This window comes from Somniosus microcephalus, chromosome 2 (assembly GCF_052327205.1).
Source record: "Somniosus microcephalus isolate GS21.2 chromosome 2, FLI_Smic_1.0, whole genome shotgun sequence".
Classification (NCBI taxonomy): domain Eukaryota; kingdom Metazoa; phylum Chordata; class Chondrichthyes; order Squaliformes; family Somniosidae; genus Somniosus; species Somniosus microcephalus.
Genome location: NC_140988.1, coordinates 267,859,007 through 267,877,206, shown reverse-complemented (window position 1 = coordinate 267,877,206; position 18,200 = coordinate 267,859,007). Strand labels below are relative to the sequence as shown.

The window sequence follows — 18,200 nt, the reverse complement described above, 5'->3', positions numbered from 1 at the left end:
GAAGGCTGTAAAGTGTCTAATCGAAAGATGAGGTGCTGTTCCTCGAGCTTCATTGGAACAGTGCAAGAGGCCGAGGACGGAGAGGTCAGAGTGGGAGTGGAGAATTAAAGTGACAGGCGACCGGAGCTCGGGGTCACCCTTACGGACTGAATGGAGGTGTTCCGCAAAGCAGTCGCCCAACCTGGAAGGTGGCATCGTCAGAGCAGATGCGGCGGCAACGGAGAAACTGGGAGAATGGAATGAAATAGAGTCCTTACAGAAAGCGGGTGGGAGGAAATGTAGTCCAGGTAGCTGTGGGAGTCAGTGGTCTTATAGTGAATGTTTGTCAATAGCCTATCCCCAGAGATGGATACAGAGAAATTGAGGAAGGGAAAGGTCGGAGATGGACCATGTGAGGGAAGGGTGGAAATTGGAAGCAGAGTGAATGAGGGCGAGAGCAGGAAGCAGCACCGATACAATCATCAAAGTACCAGAAAAAGAGGTGAGGGAGGGGACCCGAGTAGAACTGTAACAAAGAATGTTTCACATATCCCACGAAAGCCGATAAATCCCCAGGGCCTGATAATGTGCATCCCAGAGTACTAAATGAGGTAGCCATGGAAATAGTGGATGCATGGGTTGTCATCTTCCAAAATTCTATAGATTATGGAACAGTTCCTGCAGATTGGAGGGTGGCAAATGTAACCCCACGATTTAAAAAAAGGGAGAGAAAACAGGGAACTACAGACCGGTTAGCCGAACATCAGTAGTAGGGAAAAAGCTAGAGTCTATTATAAAGGATGTGATAACAGGACACTTAGAAAATATCAACGGGATTAGACAAAGTCAACATGGATTTATGAAAGGGAAATAGTGTTTGACCAACCTACTGGAGTTTTTTGAGGATGTAACTGGTAGAATAGATAAGGGAGAACCAGTGGATGTGGTGTATTTGGATTTTCAGAAGGCCTTTGATAAAGTCCCACATAAGAGGTTACTGTGCAAAATTAAAGCACATGGAATTGGGGGAAATATACTGGCATGGATTGAAAATTGGTTAACAGATAGTATGAATAAATGAGTCTTTTTCAGGGTGGCAGGCAGTGACTAGTGGGGTACTGCAGGGATCAGTGCTTGGGCTCCAGCTAGTCACAATATATATCAATGATTTGGATGAGGGAACCAAATGTAATATTTCCAAGTTTGCTGACGACACAAAACTAGGTGGGATTGTGAGTTGTGAGGAGGATGCAAAGAGGCTTCAAGGCGATTTAGACAAGTTGAGTGAGTGGGCAAATACATGGCAGATGCAGTATAACATGGATAAATGTGAAGCTATCCACTTCGGTAGGAAAAACAGAAAGGTAAGAGTAAGAGTATTATTTAAATGGTGATAGATTGGGAAATGCTGATGTACAAAGGGACCTGGGTGTCCTTGTACACCGGTCACTGAAAGCAAACATACAGGTGCAGTAAGCAGTTAGGAAGGCAAATGGTATGTTGGCCTTCATTGCAAGAGGATTTGAGTACAGGAGCAAGGATGTCTTACTACAGTTTTACAGGGCCTTGGTGAGACCACACCTGGAGTACTGTGTGCAGTTTTGGTCTCCTTACCCAAGAAAGGATATACTTGCCATAGAGGGAGTGCAGCGAAGGTTCACCAAACTGATTCCTGTGATGGCAGGACTGTCGTATTAGGAGAAATTGGGTCAACTAGGGTTTTCACTAGAGTTTAGAAGAATGAGAGGGGATCTCATTGAAACGTATAAAATTCTGACAGGGCTAGACAGACTGGATGCAGGGAGGATGTTTCCCCTGGCTGGGGGGTTTCGAACACGGAGTCACAGTCTCAGGATACGGGGTAGTACATTTAGGACTGAGATGAGGAGAAATTTCTTCGCTACCACAGAAGGTTGTGGAGGCCAAGTCACTAAATATATTTAAGAAGGAGATAGATAGATTTCTAAACACAAAAGGCATCAAGGGGTATGGGGAGAGAGCAGGAATATGGTATTGAGATAATCAGCCATGATCGTGTTGAATGGGTGAGCAGGCTCGAAGGGCCTACTCCAGCACCTGTTTTTCTATGTTTCTATGAAAAGGCAGGCATAGCTAGGACCCATGCAGGTTCCCATAGCAACACCTTTAATTTGGAGGAAGTGAATGGAGTCAAAGGAGAAGTTGTTCAATGTGAGAACAAGTTCAGCCAGGCGATGGAGGGTGGTGGTGGATGGGGACTGGTTGGGCCTCTGTTCAAGGAAGAAGCGGAGTGCCCTCAGGCCATCCTGGTGGGGGATGGAGGTGTAGAGGGATTGGACGTCCTCTAATACCCCCAACACCCCTTCCCCTTCGTCTGGCACCTTCCCGTGCAAGCGCAGGAAATGTAACATATGCCCTTTTACCTCATCCCTTCCCACTGTCCAGGGCCCCAAACACTCCTTCCAGGTGAAACAGTGATTTACTTGTACTTCTTGCAATTTAGTGTACTGTATTCGCTGCTCATGATGCGGTCTCCTCTACATTACGGAGACCAAACGCAGGTTGGGCGACTGCTTTGCAGAACATCTCCGTTCAGTCCGTAAGGGTGACCCTGAGTTTCCGGTCGCCTGTCACTTTAATTCTCTGCTCCACGCCCACACTGTTCCAATGAAGCTCAACGTAAGCTCGAGGAACAGCACATCATCTTTCGATTAGGCACTTTACAGCCTTCTGGACTCAACATTGAGTTCAACAATTTCAGACCATAGCCTCTGCCCCTACATTTTTTTTCCCTCTCTCTCACACGGCAGCTGTCGATCATTCTGCCATCGCCATTTATACTTCATCTAGTCATCTTTTGTTTCTTAACTTGTCCCATTACCATCTCCTTTTGCCTTGCACCATCATCCCTTTTGTCTCTTAATCTCTCCTGCCTTCCATCCCATCATAGACCTTCCCTTTTGTTCTTTCCTCCCCTCCTCCCTCTCCCTGCCCCTACACTTGCTTAAAAAATTGTTACATCTCCAACTTTTTCCAGTTCTGACGAAGGGTCATCGACCTGAAATGTTAACTCTGTTTCTCTCTCTACAGATGCTGCTGACCTGCTGAGTATTTCCAGCATTTTCTGTTTTTATATTACAATACTGAATACTATGAGAGAGGTAGGAAGGGAAACAAATGCGCAATTACATTTTGTGAACATTAGGTTTGAATGTCATGGTCATCTTCCAAAATTCTATAGACTCTGGAACAGTTCCCATGGATTGGAGGGTAGCTAATGTAACCTCACTATTTAAAAAAGGTGGTAGAGAGAAAACGGGGAATTATAGACCGGTAAGCCTGACATCGGTAGTGGGGAAAATGCCAGAGTCCATTAAAAAATATGTAATAGCAGAGCACTTGGAAAACAGTGACAGGATCGGACAAAGTCAACATGGATTTACAAAAGGTAAATCATGCTTGACTAATCTACTGGAATTTTTTGAGGATGTGACTGGTAGAATAGATAAGGGAGAACCAGTGGATATGGTGTATTTGGACTTTCAGAAGGCTTTCGATAAGGTCCCGCATAAGAGACTAGCGTGTAAAGCTAAGGCACATGGGATTGGGGGCAAGGTACTGACTTGGATAGAGAACTGGTTGGCAGACAGGGAGCAAAGAGTTGGAATAAACGGGTCTTTTTCCGAGTGGCAGGCAGTGACTAGTGGGGTACCGCAGGGATCGGTCCTAGGACCCCAGCTATTCACAATATATGTAAATGATCTAGACGAGGGAACTAGATGTAATATCTCCAAGTTTGCAGACGACGCAAAGCTGGGTGGGCGTGTGTGCGTGCTGTGAGGACGATGCAGAGAAACTCCAGTATGATTTGGACAGATTGGGTGATTGGGCAGATGCAGTATAATGTGGATAAATGCGAGGTTATCCACTTTGGTGGCAAAAACAGGAAGGCAGATTATTATCTGAACAGCAATAGATTGGGAAAAGGGGAAGTGCAACGAGACCTAGGTGTCCTTGTGCACCAGTCGTTGAAGGTAAGCATGCAGGGGCAGCAGGCGGTTAAGAAGGCAAATGGTATGTTAACCTTCATAGCGAGGGAATTTGAGTACAGGAGCAAGGATGTCTTGCTGCAGTTGTACAGGGCCTTGGTGAGACCACACCTTGAGTATTGTGTGCAGTTTTGGTCGCCTTATCTGAGGAAGGATGTTCTTGCCATGGAGGGAGTGCAGCGAAGATTCACCAGACTGATACCTGGGATGGCAGGAATGACGTATGAAGAGAGATTGGGTCGATTAGGCTTATATTCGTTAGAGTTTAGAAGAATGAGAGGGGATCTCATTGAAACTTTTAAATTCTAACAGGACTAGACAGACTAGATGCAGGAAGGATGTTCCCGATGGCGGGAGAATCCAAAACCAGGGGTCACAGGCTAAGGATGAGGGGTAAACCATTTAGGACTGAGATGAGGAGGAATTTCTTCACCCAGAGTGTGGTGAACCTGTGGAATTCTCTGCCACAGAAGGCAGTTGAGGCCAATTCATTAAATATATTCAAGAAGGAGTTGGATATATTTCTTAAGGCTAAAGGGATCAAGGGATATGGGGAGAAAGCAGGGACAGGGTACTGAATTTGGATGATCAGCCATGATCTCGTTAAATGGCGGAGCAGGCTCGAGGGGCCGAATGGCCTACTCCTGCTCCTATCTTCTATGTTTGTATGGTTATCAAAATACAGGTCATAAACATTCAATGTAAGATGGTATGATTTCCATTATGGAGTACAAAGTTCAGTATAATCAAAACTAGATGTATTCATCAATTATTGTATTTATTTTGTTCCAGCAGTTAATGCAATACAATAGATAGTAATAACTATTTTTGGGTCAAACTTTGTGCCTATTAAGGTAAAGGAAGTCACTGCTGGAGAAAAGTTCATTTTTCTTTTTGCATCCAGTGTTAGCCTCTAACTATCGGGACAAAGAGGGATAAAGCACCAACCCAATATTTAAGCAAACACAAATAGAAATAAAGGAATCAAAAGTTGACAATTATTTCAATCTTTTTTTTTTACAAAAAGGGCCACTGATTGAGATTTTTTTTAGTAAAAAGAAAACAGCCCGCTCTTGCTTTGTTTGATTTACGGGTTATATGATATAAAATTAGCAGGCTATTGAGGATTTTGATTCCTACTGCTGGTGAACATGTTTCTGAACACTATTATGCTAAAGTACTTGGATATGCACTTGAAGTGCCGTAACCTACAAGGCTATGGACCAAGAGCTGGAAAACGATTAGGCTGGATAGCTCTTTTCGGCCGGCACAGACACGATGGGCCAAATGGCCTCCTCTGTGCCGTAAATTTCTATGATTCGAACAGTATCCTAACTAAAATAAATTTGAATACATAGTAACTCGTCATTCACAGCAAGTGTTACGTTGAACTTCATAACATGTAACTATGACAGTTCTGAAATATTTCAGTCTGCATCACTGTAAGGTTCATGTAACACCAGTTAACTGCATATTGTAGAACATAATGCAACATGCTATGCTCAATAGAATTCTTTGAAAATCAAAACTATACAAGAAAAACCTCTAACGTGTGATCTATTCATCTGGTACTTCAACAATGGTGGACATGCTGCATGCAGCAGAGAGCTCTGGAGCACTAGGGCATTGACTCAGGTATACAAGATGTCGATGGCTAACTACTATAGCCAACTATGCCTCCAGTTGTTATGACTGTCTTGGCACTGGAATCTAACCTATGCAGTCAAGATAGAGGTAGATTCCTCTTCCTCATTCTAACAGGCACACGTTGTTGATTGAGCCAAGTGCCACACCAATGGCTAGCAGTGCAAATTCTAAATTGACTTACTTGCATATTGAATTAGTGAGTGTTCTTCAGAGTAAATGCACCACCGCACCATACCATATGACCTGATCAAGATGTTGTCAATGTCCCAAAAGACAAACCAATCATGTATTTTACTCTGCAGCATTGAACTCGTTCCCTCACCAACACAAAAAGGCAATCTATCTGCACACTTTCTACTTCAGCTGGTAAAAGTAACTTGTCCAGCTGTTTGAACCAAATTCCCTCCTCTCCTTCCCCGCTAATCGTGAGGTAGTGCTTATTGTCTGTTTAGTACCTACCTGGGCAGCACATATAAATTGTAAAAGTGTAATCAAAGGAAGTGTGGGGCCAATTAGGGACCAAAAAGGAGATATTCTTCTTGAGGCAGAGGGCATAGCTGTGGTACTAAATAGGAGTTCTTTACGTCTGTCTTCACTAGAGCAATGTCACAGTAAAAGAGGAAGTAGTAGGGATATTGGATAGAATAAAGGAGGTACATAAAAGATTGGCAGTCTTCAAAGTAGAAAGGTAACGTAGTCTGGATGGGATACATCCTAGGTTACGGAGGGAAGTAAAGGTGGAAACTGCGGAGGCTCTGGCTACAATCTTCTAATTCTCCTTGGATATGGGGGTGGTTCCAGAGGACTGGGGGATTGCAAATGTTACACCCCGTTTAAAAAAGGGAAGGGAGATAAACCCAGCAGCTACAGGCCAGTCAGCCTAATGTCGGTGGTGAGGAAAATTTAGAGACAATAATCTGGGACAAAATTAATTGGCATTTGCAAAAGTACGGGCTAAATGAAAGTCAACACAGATTTGTTAAAGGCAAAACGTGTTTGACTAACTTGATTGAGTTCTTTGATGAAGTAATGAAGAGGGTAGTGCGGTTGATGTTATGTACAGTGATAGTGTGGATACGAAATTGACTAAGGGACTGAAAGCAGAGAGTAGTGGTGAACAGTTGTTTTTCCAGAAGGGAGGGAGGTATACAGTTGCGTTGCCAGGGGGTTGGTATTAGGACATAAGAAATATTTGAGCCATTCAGTAAAATCATGACTGATCTTCTACCTTAACTCCACTTTCCCCATGTCCCCCGATTCCCTTAATATCCCCCAAAAAAGGACAACTGCTCTTTTGGATGTATATTAATGACCTGGACTTGGGTGTACAGGGCATAATTTCAAAGTTTGCAGATGACACAAAACTCAGAAATGCAGTAACCAATGAGGAGGATAGTAACAGACTTCAGGAGGACATACAGTCTGTTGAAATAGGCAGACACATGGCAGATGAAATTTAACGCAGAAGTGCAGTTATTCATTTTGGTAGGAAGAATGAGGAGAGGCAACATGAATTAAATGGTACAATTTTAAAGGGGGTGCAGGAACAGAGCGCCCTGGGGGGTGTATGTACACAAATCTTTGAAGATGGCAGGACAAATTGAGAAGGCTGTTAAAAAAGCATGTAGGATCCTTCGCTTTACTAATAGAGGAATAGAATAGAAAAGCAAGGAAGTTATGCTAAACCTTTATAAAAACACTGGTTCGACTTCAGCTGGTGTATTGTGTTCAATTCTGAGCACCACAATTTAGAAAGGATTTTTAAAAAATTCATTATTGGGATGAGGGGTCAGAATAAGGCGTCGGCCATTTAGGACTGAGTTGAGGAGAAATTTCTCCACTCAGGAGGGTGGTGAATCTTTGGAATTCTCTACCCCGGAGGCTGTGGAGGCTCAGTCGGTGAGTATATTCAAGACAGAGATCGATAGATTTTTGAATATTAAGGGAATCAAGCACTATGGGGATAGTTCAGGAAAGTGGAGAGGAGGTAGAAGATTAGCCATGATCTTATTGAATGGCGGAGCAGGCCTACTCCTGCTCCTATTTCTTATGTGAGCATTGCTGGCTAGGCCAGCATTTACTGCCCATCCCTAATTGCCCTCGAGAAGATGGTGGTGAGGCACCTTCTTGAACCGCTTGGAGGGGAACTTGGAGGTGATGGTGTTCCCATGTGCCTGCTGTCCTTGTCCTTGGAGGTGGTAGAGATTGCCGGTTTGGGAGGTGCTGTCAAAGAAGCCTTGGTGAGTTGCTGCAGTGCATCTTGTAGATGGTACACACTGCAGCCATGGTGTGCCAGTGGTAGATGGAGTGCCAATCAAACAGGCTTTGTCCTGGATGGAGTCGAGCTTCTTGTGTTGTTGGAGCTGCACTCATCCAGGCAAGTAGAGAGTATTCCATCACACTCCTGACTTGTGCCTTGTAGATGGTTAAAAGGCTTTGGGGAGTCAGGAGGCAAGACACTCGCCGCAGAATACCAAGTCTCTGACCTGCTCTTGTAGCCACAGTATTTATGTGACTGGTCCAGTTAAGTTTCTGGTCAATGGTGATCCCAAGATGTTGATGGTGGGGGATTCGGCGATGGTAATACCGTTGAATGACATGGGGCGGGGGTTAGATTCTCTCTTGTTGGAGATGGTCATTGCCTGGCACTTGTGTGACATGAATGTTACCTGCCACTTATCAGCCCATTCCTGAATGTCATCCAGGTCTTGCTGCATGCGGGCATGGAATGCTTCATTATCTGGAGTTGCGAATGGAACTGAACACTGCAATCATCAGCGAACATCTCCACTTCTGACCTTATGACGGAGGGAACGTCATTGATTAAGCAGCTGAATATGGTTGGGCCTAAGACGCTGCCCTGAGGAACTCCTGCAGCAAAGTCCTGGGGCTGAGATAATTGGCCTCCAACAACCACAACCATCTTCCTTTGTGCTAGGTATGACTCCAGCCAGTGGAGAGTTTTTCGCCCCTGATTCCCATTGACTTCAATTTTATGAGGGTTCCTTGATGCCACACTCGGCCAAATGCTGCCTTAATGTCAAGGGCAGTCACTCTCACCTCACCTCTGGAATTCAGCTGTTTTGTCCATGTTTGGACCAAGGCTGTAATGAGGTCTGGAGTTGAGTAGACCTGGCAGAACAAAACTGAGCATCAGTGAGCAGGTTATTGGTGAGTAAGTGCTGCTTGATAGCATTGTCGATGACACCTTCCATCACTTTGCTGATAATTGAGAGTAGAGTGATTAGGTGGTAACTGACCGGATTGGATTTGTCCTGCTTTTTCTTGACAGGACATACCTGGACAGTTTTCCACATTGTTGGGTAGATGCCAATGTTGTAGCTGTACTGGAACAGCTTGGCTAGAGGCGCAGCTAGTTCTGGAGCACAAGTCTTCAGCACGATAGCCAGGATGTTGTCTGGGCCCATAGCCTTTGCTGTATCCAGTGCACTCAGCTGTTTCTTCACGTGGAGTGAATCAAATTGGCTGAAGACTGACTTCTGTGATGGTGGGGGCCTCAGGAGGAGGCAGAGATGGATCATCCACTTGGCACTTCTGGCTAAAGATGGTTGCAAACGCTTCAGCTTTGTCTTTTGCACTCACGTGCTGTGCCATCATTGAGGATGGTGATGTTCATGGAGCCTCCTCCTCCCATCAGTTGTTTAAATGGTCCACCACCATTCACGACTGGATGTGGCAGGACTGCAGAGTGTTGATCTGATCCGCTGGTTGTGGGATCGCTTAGCTTTGTTTATAGCATGCTGCTTCCGCTTTTTAAGCATGCTTGTAGTCCTGTGTTGCAGCTTCCCCAGGTTGGCACCGCATTTTTAAGTATGCTTGGTGCTGCTCCTGGCATGCTCTGCTACATGCCTCATTGAACCAGGGTTGGTCCCTTGGCTTCATGGTAATGGTAGTGAGGGATATGCCAGACCACGAGGTTACAGATTGTGGTGGAATACAATTCTGCTGCTGCTGATGGCCCACAGCGCCTCGTGGATGCTCAGTTTTGAGATGCTAGATCTGTTCTGAATCTATCCCATTTAGCATGGTGGTAGTGCCACACAACACGATGGAGGGTATCCTCAGTGTGAAGGTGGGACTGTGTGGTGGTCACGGCAACCAATACTATCATGGACAGATGCATCTGTGGCAGGTAGATTGGTCAAGGCCTTAGAGAGGGTGCAGAAAAGTTTTACTAGAATGCTTTCAGGGATGAGGGACTTCAGTTATGTGGAGAGACTGGAGAAGCTAGGGTTGTTCTCCTTAGAGCAGAGTAGGTTAAAAGGAGATTTGATAGAGGTGTTCAACATCATGAATGGTTTTGATAGAGCAAGTAAGAAGAAACGGTTTCCAGTGACAGAAGGGTCGGTAACCAGAGGACACAGATTTAAGGTCATTGGCAAAAGAACCAGAGGCAGCTTGAGAAAATATTTTTTTATGCAGCGAGTTGTTGTGATCTGGAATGCACTGGCTGAAAGGGTGGTGGAAGCAAATTTAATAGTAACTTTCAAAATGGAATTGGATCAATACTTGAAGGGAAACAATTTACAGGGCTATGGCAAATGAGAAGGGGAGTGGGACTAATTGGATAGCTCTACCAAAGAGCCGGCACAGGCATGATGGGCCGAATGGCCTCCTTCTGTGTTGCATCATTTCTATGATTCTAAGTGACACTGGAGTGGACAAAAAGGAATTTTCAGGCAGGAATGAAGCTGTTACTATACTGTGATATACCTGGTTTCTGTTTTTCAGTATTGCTGTGAAAAACAGCTTTAACCAAAGATGTGAACACAATAGTTGCACAGTTAGAAAGAACTGCTGGGGGGGTTCAAATGTTTGATCAGCTTTGTTCAGAGGAAGGCAGGAAAAATCAGCTCCTTTGAGTCAAACAGCAAAAAGGGAGGTGAATTAACATGCCCAATGTACTTTAGGATAACCAATGTACTGATATTAATTCAAGTCCCTCAACACCATCCAGCTCTAGCTCGTCCCAGTAGTGTGAACATCTGTTATCTACTTACTGTAATCTAGTCACTGTTATCTACTTACGTAACTCCAGGATGAAGATTGTATCTCTTCTTCCCAAACCTGGTTTGCTGGGCAAAGTAGTCATATCTTTCCGACTTCTTCCACATATAGTAGAAAGCCACACATTCCCCTACAGAGCGATTCTTGACCTAAAGATAGAACCAAATTCCTTGAATGGGGATGAAAGCCTAAGGTACCTCAGTGCAAGGTACTTTTCCAGGTGTATTTACATACTATTTAAACAAAAAAAGCACTGAACAAATCTATTAGCTGATAAAAATCCTGAATTTAGATGTGCTGGGTTTCTGTCCCCTACCCAAAGCTTCTCCAAAAATGTGGGCAAAAAGAGCCTATGATGTTTATTGAGTAGATTGGGCCTATAATACATATACATTGATTACATAGGATATACGGCACAGAAACAGGCCATTCGGCCCAACCAGTCCATGCCGGCATTTATGCACCACTCGAGCCTCCTCCCATCTTTCCTCATCTAAATCCATCAGCATAATCCTCTATTCCCTTCTCCTTCATATGTTTGTCTAGCCTCCCCTTAAATGCATCTATACTATTTGCTTCAACCTCTCCCTGTGGTAGCGAGTTCCATATTCTCACCATTCTTTGGGTAAAGCAGCAGCGGCTGTGGAAGAAAATAAAGGTCGGTGATTTTCAGGCCCAGTCGAGCAGTGGCAGAATTCAAGAGTGACGTCACAGTACAGAAAGTGACGCCTGTGCAGGGGAAGAAGCTGATGGTGAGTAGTGGGTGAGTGCTTTTTTTCCCTTCAATTTTAAGTTTATTTCTTTTAAGGTAGTTCATAGTTAAGGTAGTTCGGGAGATTGTTTAAATTTGAGATAAGAATTTTTAAATTAAAAGTATGGCAGGGGATCTCAGTCCTGTGCGTTGCACGGCCTGCAGCATGTGGGAATTCCTAGATGCTTCTTGCAGTCAGGATGCCCACATGTGCAGTAAGTGCCAACGGTTTGGCCAACTTGAGATCCGGTTTTCGGAGCTCGAGCGTCAGCTGGATGCACTGCGGTGTATCCGCGAGGCTGAGAGTTACGTGGATAGCATGTTTTTAGATGTGGTCACCCCGCAGCTTAAGAAAGTGCAGTCAGAGGGGGAATGGGAGACCACCAGTCAGTAGAAGGGGGGCAGACAGGTAGTCAGGAAAGCCCCAGAGTGCATCTCACTCAACAACCGTTTTTCTGTGTTGGAAAACGGTGAAAGAGACGGTTCCTCTGGGAAGAGCAGCCAGAGCCAAGTTCACGGCACTGTGGGTGGCTCAGCTGCACAAGGGGGAGGAGCAAGAGTGGAAGGGCAATAGTGGTAGGAGACTCAATAGTGAGGGGTGCAGACAGGCGTTTCTGCGGCCGCAGACGTGACTCCAGGATGGTATGTTGCCTCCCTGGTGCCAAGGTTAAGGATGTCACTGAACGGCTGCAGGGCATTCTGAAGGGGGAGGGCGAACAGTTAGAGGTCATGGTTCACATTGGTACCAACGACATAGGTAGAAAGAGGGATGAGGTCCTGCAACAAGAATTTAGGGAGCTAGGTAGCAGATTAAAAAGCAGGACCTCAAAGGTTGTAATCTCTAGATTACTCCCGGTGCCACGTGCTAGTGAGTATAGGAATAGGAGGATAGAGCAGATGAATGCGTAGCTAAAGAGTTGGTGCAGAAGGGAGGGCTTTAGTTTCCTGGATCACTGGGTCTGCTTCTGGGGAAGGGGGGACCTGTACAAGTCAGACGGGTTGCACCTGAACCGGAACGGGACCAACATCCTTGCGGGCAGGTTTGCTAGTATGGTTGGGGGGGGGGTTTAAACTAACTTGGCAGGGGGATGGGGTACGGAGTGGAGCTATAGTAGGGGGGGGATGCACAGCCAAATATAGAGGAAAAAACAAGTCAGCCTGGAAGGCAGAGCAAATATGTAACGGCACAAGGGAGTATGGCAAGGCTGGATGGCATTTATTTTAATGCAAGGAATCTTGCGAGTAAGGCAGATAAATTGAAGGTGTTGATGAACACATGGGAGTATGATATTGTTGCTATCACAAAGACATGGTTGAGGGAGGGGCAGGACTGGCAACTCAATATTCCGGGGTATAGAATCTTCAGGTGAGACAGAGGGGAGCGTAAAAGAGGAGGGGGTGTCGCAATATTAATCAAGGAGTCAATTACTGCAGTAAGGAGGGATGATATCTTAGCAGGTTCCTCTAATGAGGCCACATGGGTAGAACCTAAAAACAAAAAGGGGGCAAGCACTTTGCTGGGAGTGTACTGTAGGCCCCAAACAGTCAGGGGGAGATAGAGGAACAGATATGTAGGCAAATCTCAGAAGTGTAGAAATAATAGGGTAATAATAGTAGGGGATTTCAACTTCCCCAATATTAACTGGGATAGTCAGAATGTGAAAGGCTTAGAGGGTGCGGAATTCTTAAAGTGCATCCAGGAGAGCTTTTTGAGCCAGCATGTACAAAGTCCTACAAAGAGAGGGGGTGGTACTGGACCTAATTCTAGGGAATGTGGCCGGGCAAGTGGTAGAAGTGTCAGTAGGAGAGCATTTTTGTGTCAGTGACCATAATTCAGTGAGATTTAAGGTAGTCATGAAAAAGGACAAAGATGGACTGGAAATAAAGGTTCTAAATTGGGAGAAGGCCGATTTTAACATGATAAGGCAGGTTCTGGCCAAAGTGGACTGGGATCAGCTACTTGTAGGAAAATCCACATCAGAGCAGTGGGAGTCATTCAAAAAGGAGAGAGTACAGCATCAACATGTTCCCGTAAAAGTCAAGGGTGGGACCAACAAGTCCAGGGAACCCTGGATGTCAAGGGATATACAAGAATGGATTAGGAAAAAAAAGGGAGGCTTTTGGCAGATACAAAGAACTAAAAACAGTGGAAGCCCTAGAGGAGTATAGAAAGTGCAGGGGGGTACTTAAAGAAATTAGGAGAGCAAAGAGGGGGCATGAAAAAACACTGGCAGGCAAATAAAGGAAAATCCCAAGGTATTTTATATAAGTATATTAAGGGCAAGAGGATAACCAGGGAAAGAGTAGGGCCCATTAGGGACCAAAGTGGCAATCTTTGTGTAGAGCCGGAAGATTAGGTGAGGTTTTAAATGAATATTTTGCATCTGTGTTCACTATGGAGAAGGACGATGTAGGCATAGAAATCAGGCAGGGGGGATTGTGATATACTTGAACAAATGAACATTGAAAGGGAGGAGGTACTAGCGGTTTTAGCAGGCTTAAAAGTGGATAAATCCCCAGGCCCAGACGAGATGTATCCCAGGCTGCTGTGTGAGGCAAGGGAGGAGATTGCAGGGGCTCTGACACAAATTCTCAGAACTTCTCTGGCCACAGGGGAGGTGCCAGAGGACTGGAGGTCAGCTAACGTAGTACCATTATTTAAGAAGGGTAGTAGGGATAAACCAGGGAATTACAGGCCAGTGAGCCTAACATCAGTGGTAGGGAAATTATTGGAAAAAATTCTGAGGGACAGAATTAGTCTCCACTTGGAGAGGCAAGGATTAATCAAGGATAGTCAGCATAGCTTGTCAGGGGGAGATCACGTCTAACCAATTTGATTGAATTTTGAGAGGGGGTGACTAGGTGTATGGATGAGGGTAGTGCAGTTGATGTAGTCTACATGGACTTCAGTAAGGCTTTGAACAAAGTCCCGCACAGGAGACTGGTCAAGAAGGTAAGAGCCCATGGGATCCAGGGCAATTTGGCACATTGGATCCATAATTGGCTTAGTGGCAGGAGGCAGAGGGTGATGGTCGAAGGTTGTTTTTGTGACTGGAAACCTGTGTCCAGTGGTGTACCGCAGGGATCAGTGCTGGGTCCCTTGATGTTTGTAGTGTACATTAGTGATTTAGATATGAATGTAGGAGGTATGATCAGTAAGTTCACAGATGACAGGAAAATTGGTGGAGTGGTAAATAGCGAGGAGGGAAGCCTCAGGCTACAGGACGATATAGACGGGTTAGTCAGATGGGCAGAACAGTGGCAAATGGAATTTAACCCTGAAAAGTGTGAGGTGATGCATTTTGGGAGGACTAACAAGGCAAGGGAATACACAATGAATGCTAGGACCCTAGGAAGGACAGAGGATCGGAGGGATCTTGGTGTGCATGTACATAGATCCCTGAAGGCAGCAGGACCGGTAGATAAGGTGGCTAAGAAGGCATATGGGATACTTGCCTTCAGTAAGAGCAGGGAGGTTATGATGGAGCTGTACAAAACGCTAGTTTGGCCACAGCTGGAATACTGTGTGCAGTTCTGGTCGCCACACTATAGGAAGGATGTGATTGCATTGGAAAGGATGCAGAGGAGATTCACCAGGATGTTACCTGGGCTGGAGCATTTCAGCTATGAAGAGAGACTGGACAGGCTGGGGTTGTTTTCCTTAGAGTAGAGAAGGCTGAGGGGGGACCTGATTGAGGTGTACAAAATTATGAGGAGGGTAGACAGAAAGGAATTTTTCCCCTAGTAGACAGGTCAATAACCAGGGGGCATAGTTTCAAGGTAAGGGGCAGGAGGTTTAGAGGGGATTTGAGGAAAAACTTTTTCACCCAGAAGGTGGTTGGAATCTGGAACTCACTGCCTGAAAGGGTGGTAGAGGCAGGAACCCTCACAACATTCAAGCAGCATTTAGATGAGCACTTGAAATGCCATAGCATACAAGGCTACCGACCAAGTGCTGGAAAATGGGATTAGAATAGACAGGGCTTGATGGCTGGTGCACACGATGGGCCGAAGGGCCTCTTTCTGTGCTGTATAACTCTATGACTCTATTCTGAATTCCCTATTGGATTTCTTGGTGACTATCTTATATTGATGGCTTCTAGTTATGCTCTTCGCCACAAGTGGAAACATTCTCTCTGTATCCACTTTATCAAAACCTTTCATAATTTTAAAGACCTCTCTTAGGTCACCCCCTCAGCCTTCTTTTTTCAAGAGAAAAGAGACCCAGCCTGTTCATCCTTTCCCGATATGAATACCCTTGCATTCCTGGTATCATCCTTGTAAATCTTCTCTGCACGCTCTCCAGTGCCTCTATATCCTTTTTATAATATGATGCCCAGAACTGTACTCCAAGTGTGGTTTAACCAAGGTTCGATACAAGTTTAGCATAACTTCCCTACTTTTCAATTCTATACCTCTAGAAATAAACCCTCGTGCTTGGTTTGCTTTTTTATGGCCTTGCTAACCTGTGGTGCAACTTTTAGTGATTTGTGTATTTATACTCTGAGATCCCTTTGTTCCTCTACTCCACCTAGACTCGCACCCTCCAAGTAATAAATGACATCCCTATTCTTCTTAGCAAAATGTAATACCTCACATTTATCTGTGTTGTACTCCATTTGCCAATTATATGCCCATTCTGCAAGTTTATTAATGTCCTCCTGTAATTTGTTGCAGTCTTCCTCAGTATTGACTATCCCCTCCCAATTTGGTGTCATCTGCAAATTTAGAAATTGTGTTTTTGATTCCAAAGTCTAAATCGTTAATGTAAATTGTGAACAACAGTGGTCCCAGCACTGATCCTTATGGAACACGGTGAATAGCTACCCTTTGCTCCCACTCTGCTTTCTGTCTTGAAGTCAGCTAGCAATCCATTCTGCTACTTGTCCCCTGACTCCGCATATACTTTCTGGAGTTTTGAAGAATAAGAGGTGATCTCATTGAAACACAAAATTCTGAGGGGGGTTGACAGGGTAGATGCTGAGAGATTGTTTCCCCTGACGGTGTGACTACGAGTGAGGAAGGTACAGGGATCCAGGATGTAGCGTTGAAGGAGACGCAGCCCTTGTTCTTGTCCAGCAGGATCGAGGTTCTTACTCCCTGTGAGGGCGGGAGCGGGGACTGCAGGGAGGATGAGCAACCTGGCCACAGCACCGTGGTACAGGGGGCCATTCAAGTGGAGGGAGTAAAAAGAAATGTTGTAGTGGTAGGGGATAGTATCATTAGGGGGATAGATAGGGTTCTCTGCAGTCAAGAGCGGGAGTCCCGAAGGCTGTGTTGCCTGCCTGGTGCCAGGGTTAAGGACATCTCTTCTGGGCTGGAAAGAAACTTGCAGTGGGAGGGGGAGGATCCAGTTGTCGTGGTCCATGTTGGTACAAACGACGTAGATAGGACAAGGAAGACGGTTCTGTTAAAGGAGTATGAGCAGCTAGGGGTCAAATTAAAAAACAGAACCTCAAGGGTAATAATCTCTGGGTTATTACCTGAGCCACGAGCGAATTTGGCTAGGATAAATAAAATTAAAGAGTTAAATGCGTGGCTCAAAGACTGGTGTGGGAGAAATGGGTTTTGCTTCTTGGGACACTGGCACCAGTACTGGGACAGGAGGGAGCTGTTCTGTTGGGACGGACTCCACTTGGCCAGTGCTGGGACTAGAGTCCTGGCGAATCATATAACTAGGGCTGTAGAGAGGGCTTTAAACTAATTAGTGGGGGGGAGGTTTCTAGAGAGCAAATAATAGAAATGACAACAGAGAAATTCATAGACTTAGGTAGCAGTGGGGGAATTAAAAAACAGAATGTGTCAGGAAGGGACAGAAGGTATGGAGTAAAAAGTAAAGTACTAAAAAGGGAAAAAACAGGAACTAAGTGTTACAAAACATATTTGAAAGTTCTTTATCTGAATGCACGTAGCATTCGTAACAAAATGAATGAGTTAACGGCACAAATAATGACATATGGGTATGATCTTGTGGCCATTACAGAAACATGGCTGCAGGGTGACCATGACTGGGAATTAAACATACCAGGTTATTTAACAATCAGGAAGGACAGGCAGGAAGGGAGAGGAGGTGGGGTGGCTATGTTAATAAAGGAAGGAATCACTATAATACAGAGAAATGATATTGGGTCAAAGGAGCAGGATAGTGAAACAGTTTGGGTGGAGGTAAGGAATAATAAGGGGAAAAAAACACTAGTGGGTGTAGTCTATAGGCCTCCGAACAGTTGCAACTCTGTTGGACGGAGTATTAATCAGGAAATAGTTGAGGCTTGTAATAAGGGAACAGCTATAATTATGGGGGATTTTAATTATCATATTAACTGGACAAATCAAATTGGGCAGAGCAGCCTTGAGGAAGAGTTCATTGAGTGTATTAGGGATGGGTTTCTTGAGCAGTATGTAACTGAACCGACCAGGGGGCAAGCAACCTTAGATTTGGTCCTGTGTAATGAGACAGGATTAATTAAAAATGTCCTAGTAAAGGATCCCCTTGGAATGAGTGACCATAACATGGTTGAGTTCCATATTCAATTAGAGGGTGAGAAGGTTGGATCTCAAACAAGTGTGCTGAGCTTGAATAAAGGAGACTATGAAGGTATGAGAGCGGAATTAATTAGAGTAGACTGGGAAAATAGATTAAAGGGTAAGACGGTACATGACCAGTGGTGTACATTTAAGGAGTTATTTTACAACTTCCAAAAAAAATATATTCCACTGAGGAAAAAAGGGTGTAAAAGAAAAGATAGCCATCCGTGGCTAAGTAAAGT

The 18,200-nt window shown here is 44.9% G+C and overlaps 1 protein-coding gene across 6 annotated transcripts in view; it reads right to left on the bottom strand.

Moving 5' to 3' along the window:
• Positions 1–18,200, bottom strand: part of LOC147123374 (mesoderm induction early response protein 3-like) — a 106,769-nt gene that overhangs the window by 23,360 nt on the left and 65,209 nt on the right. For all 6 annotated transcript variants that reach the window (XM_085971809.1, XM_085971790.1, XM_085971799.1 and 3 more), the window contains one exon: positions 10,704–10,831. In XM_085971809.1, coding sequence (XP_085827935.1) covers positions 10,704–10,831 — 128 coding nt within the window. The remainder of the gene's footprint in view (positions 1–10,703; positions 10,832–18,200) is intronic.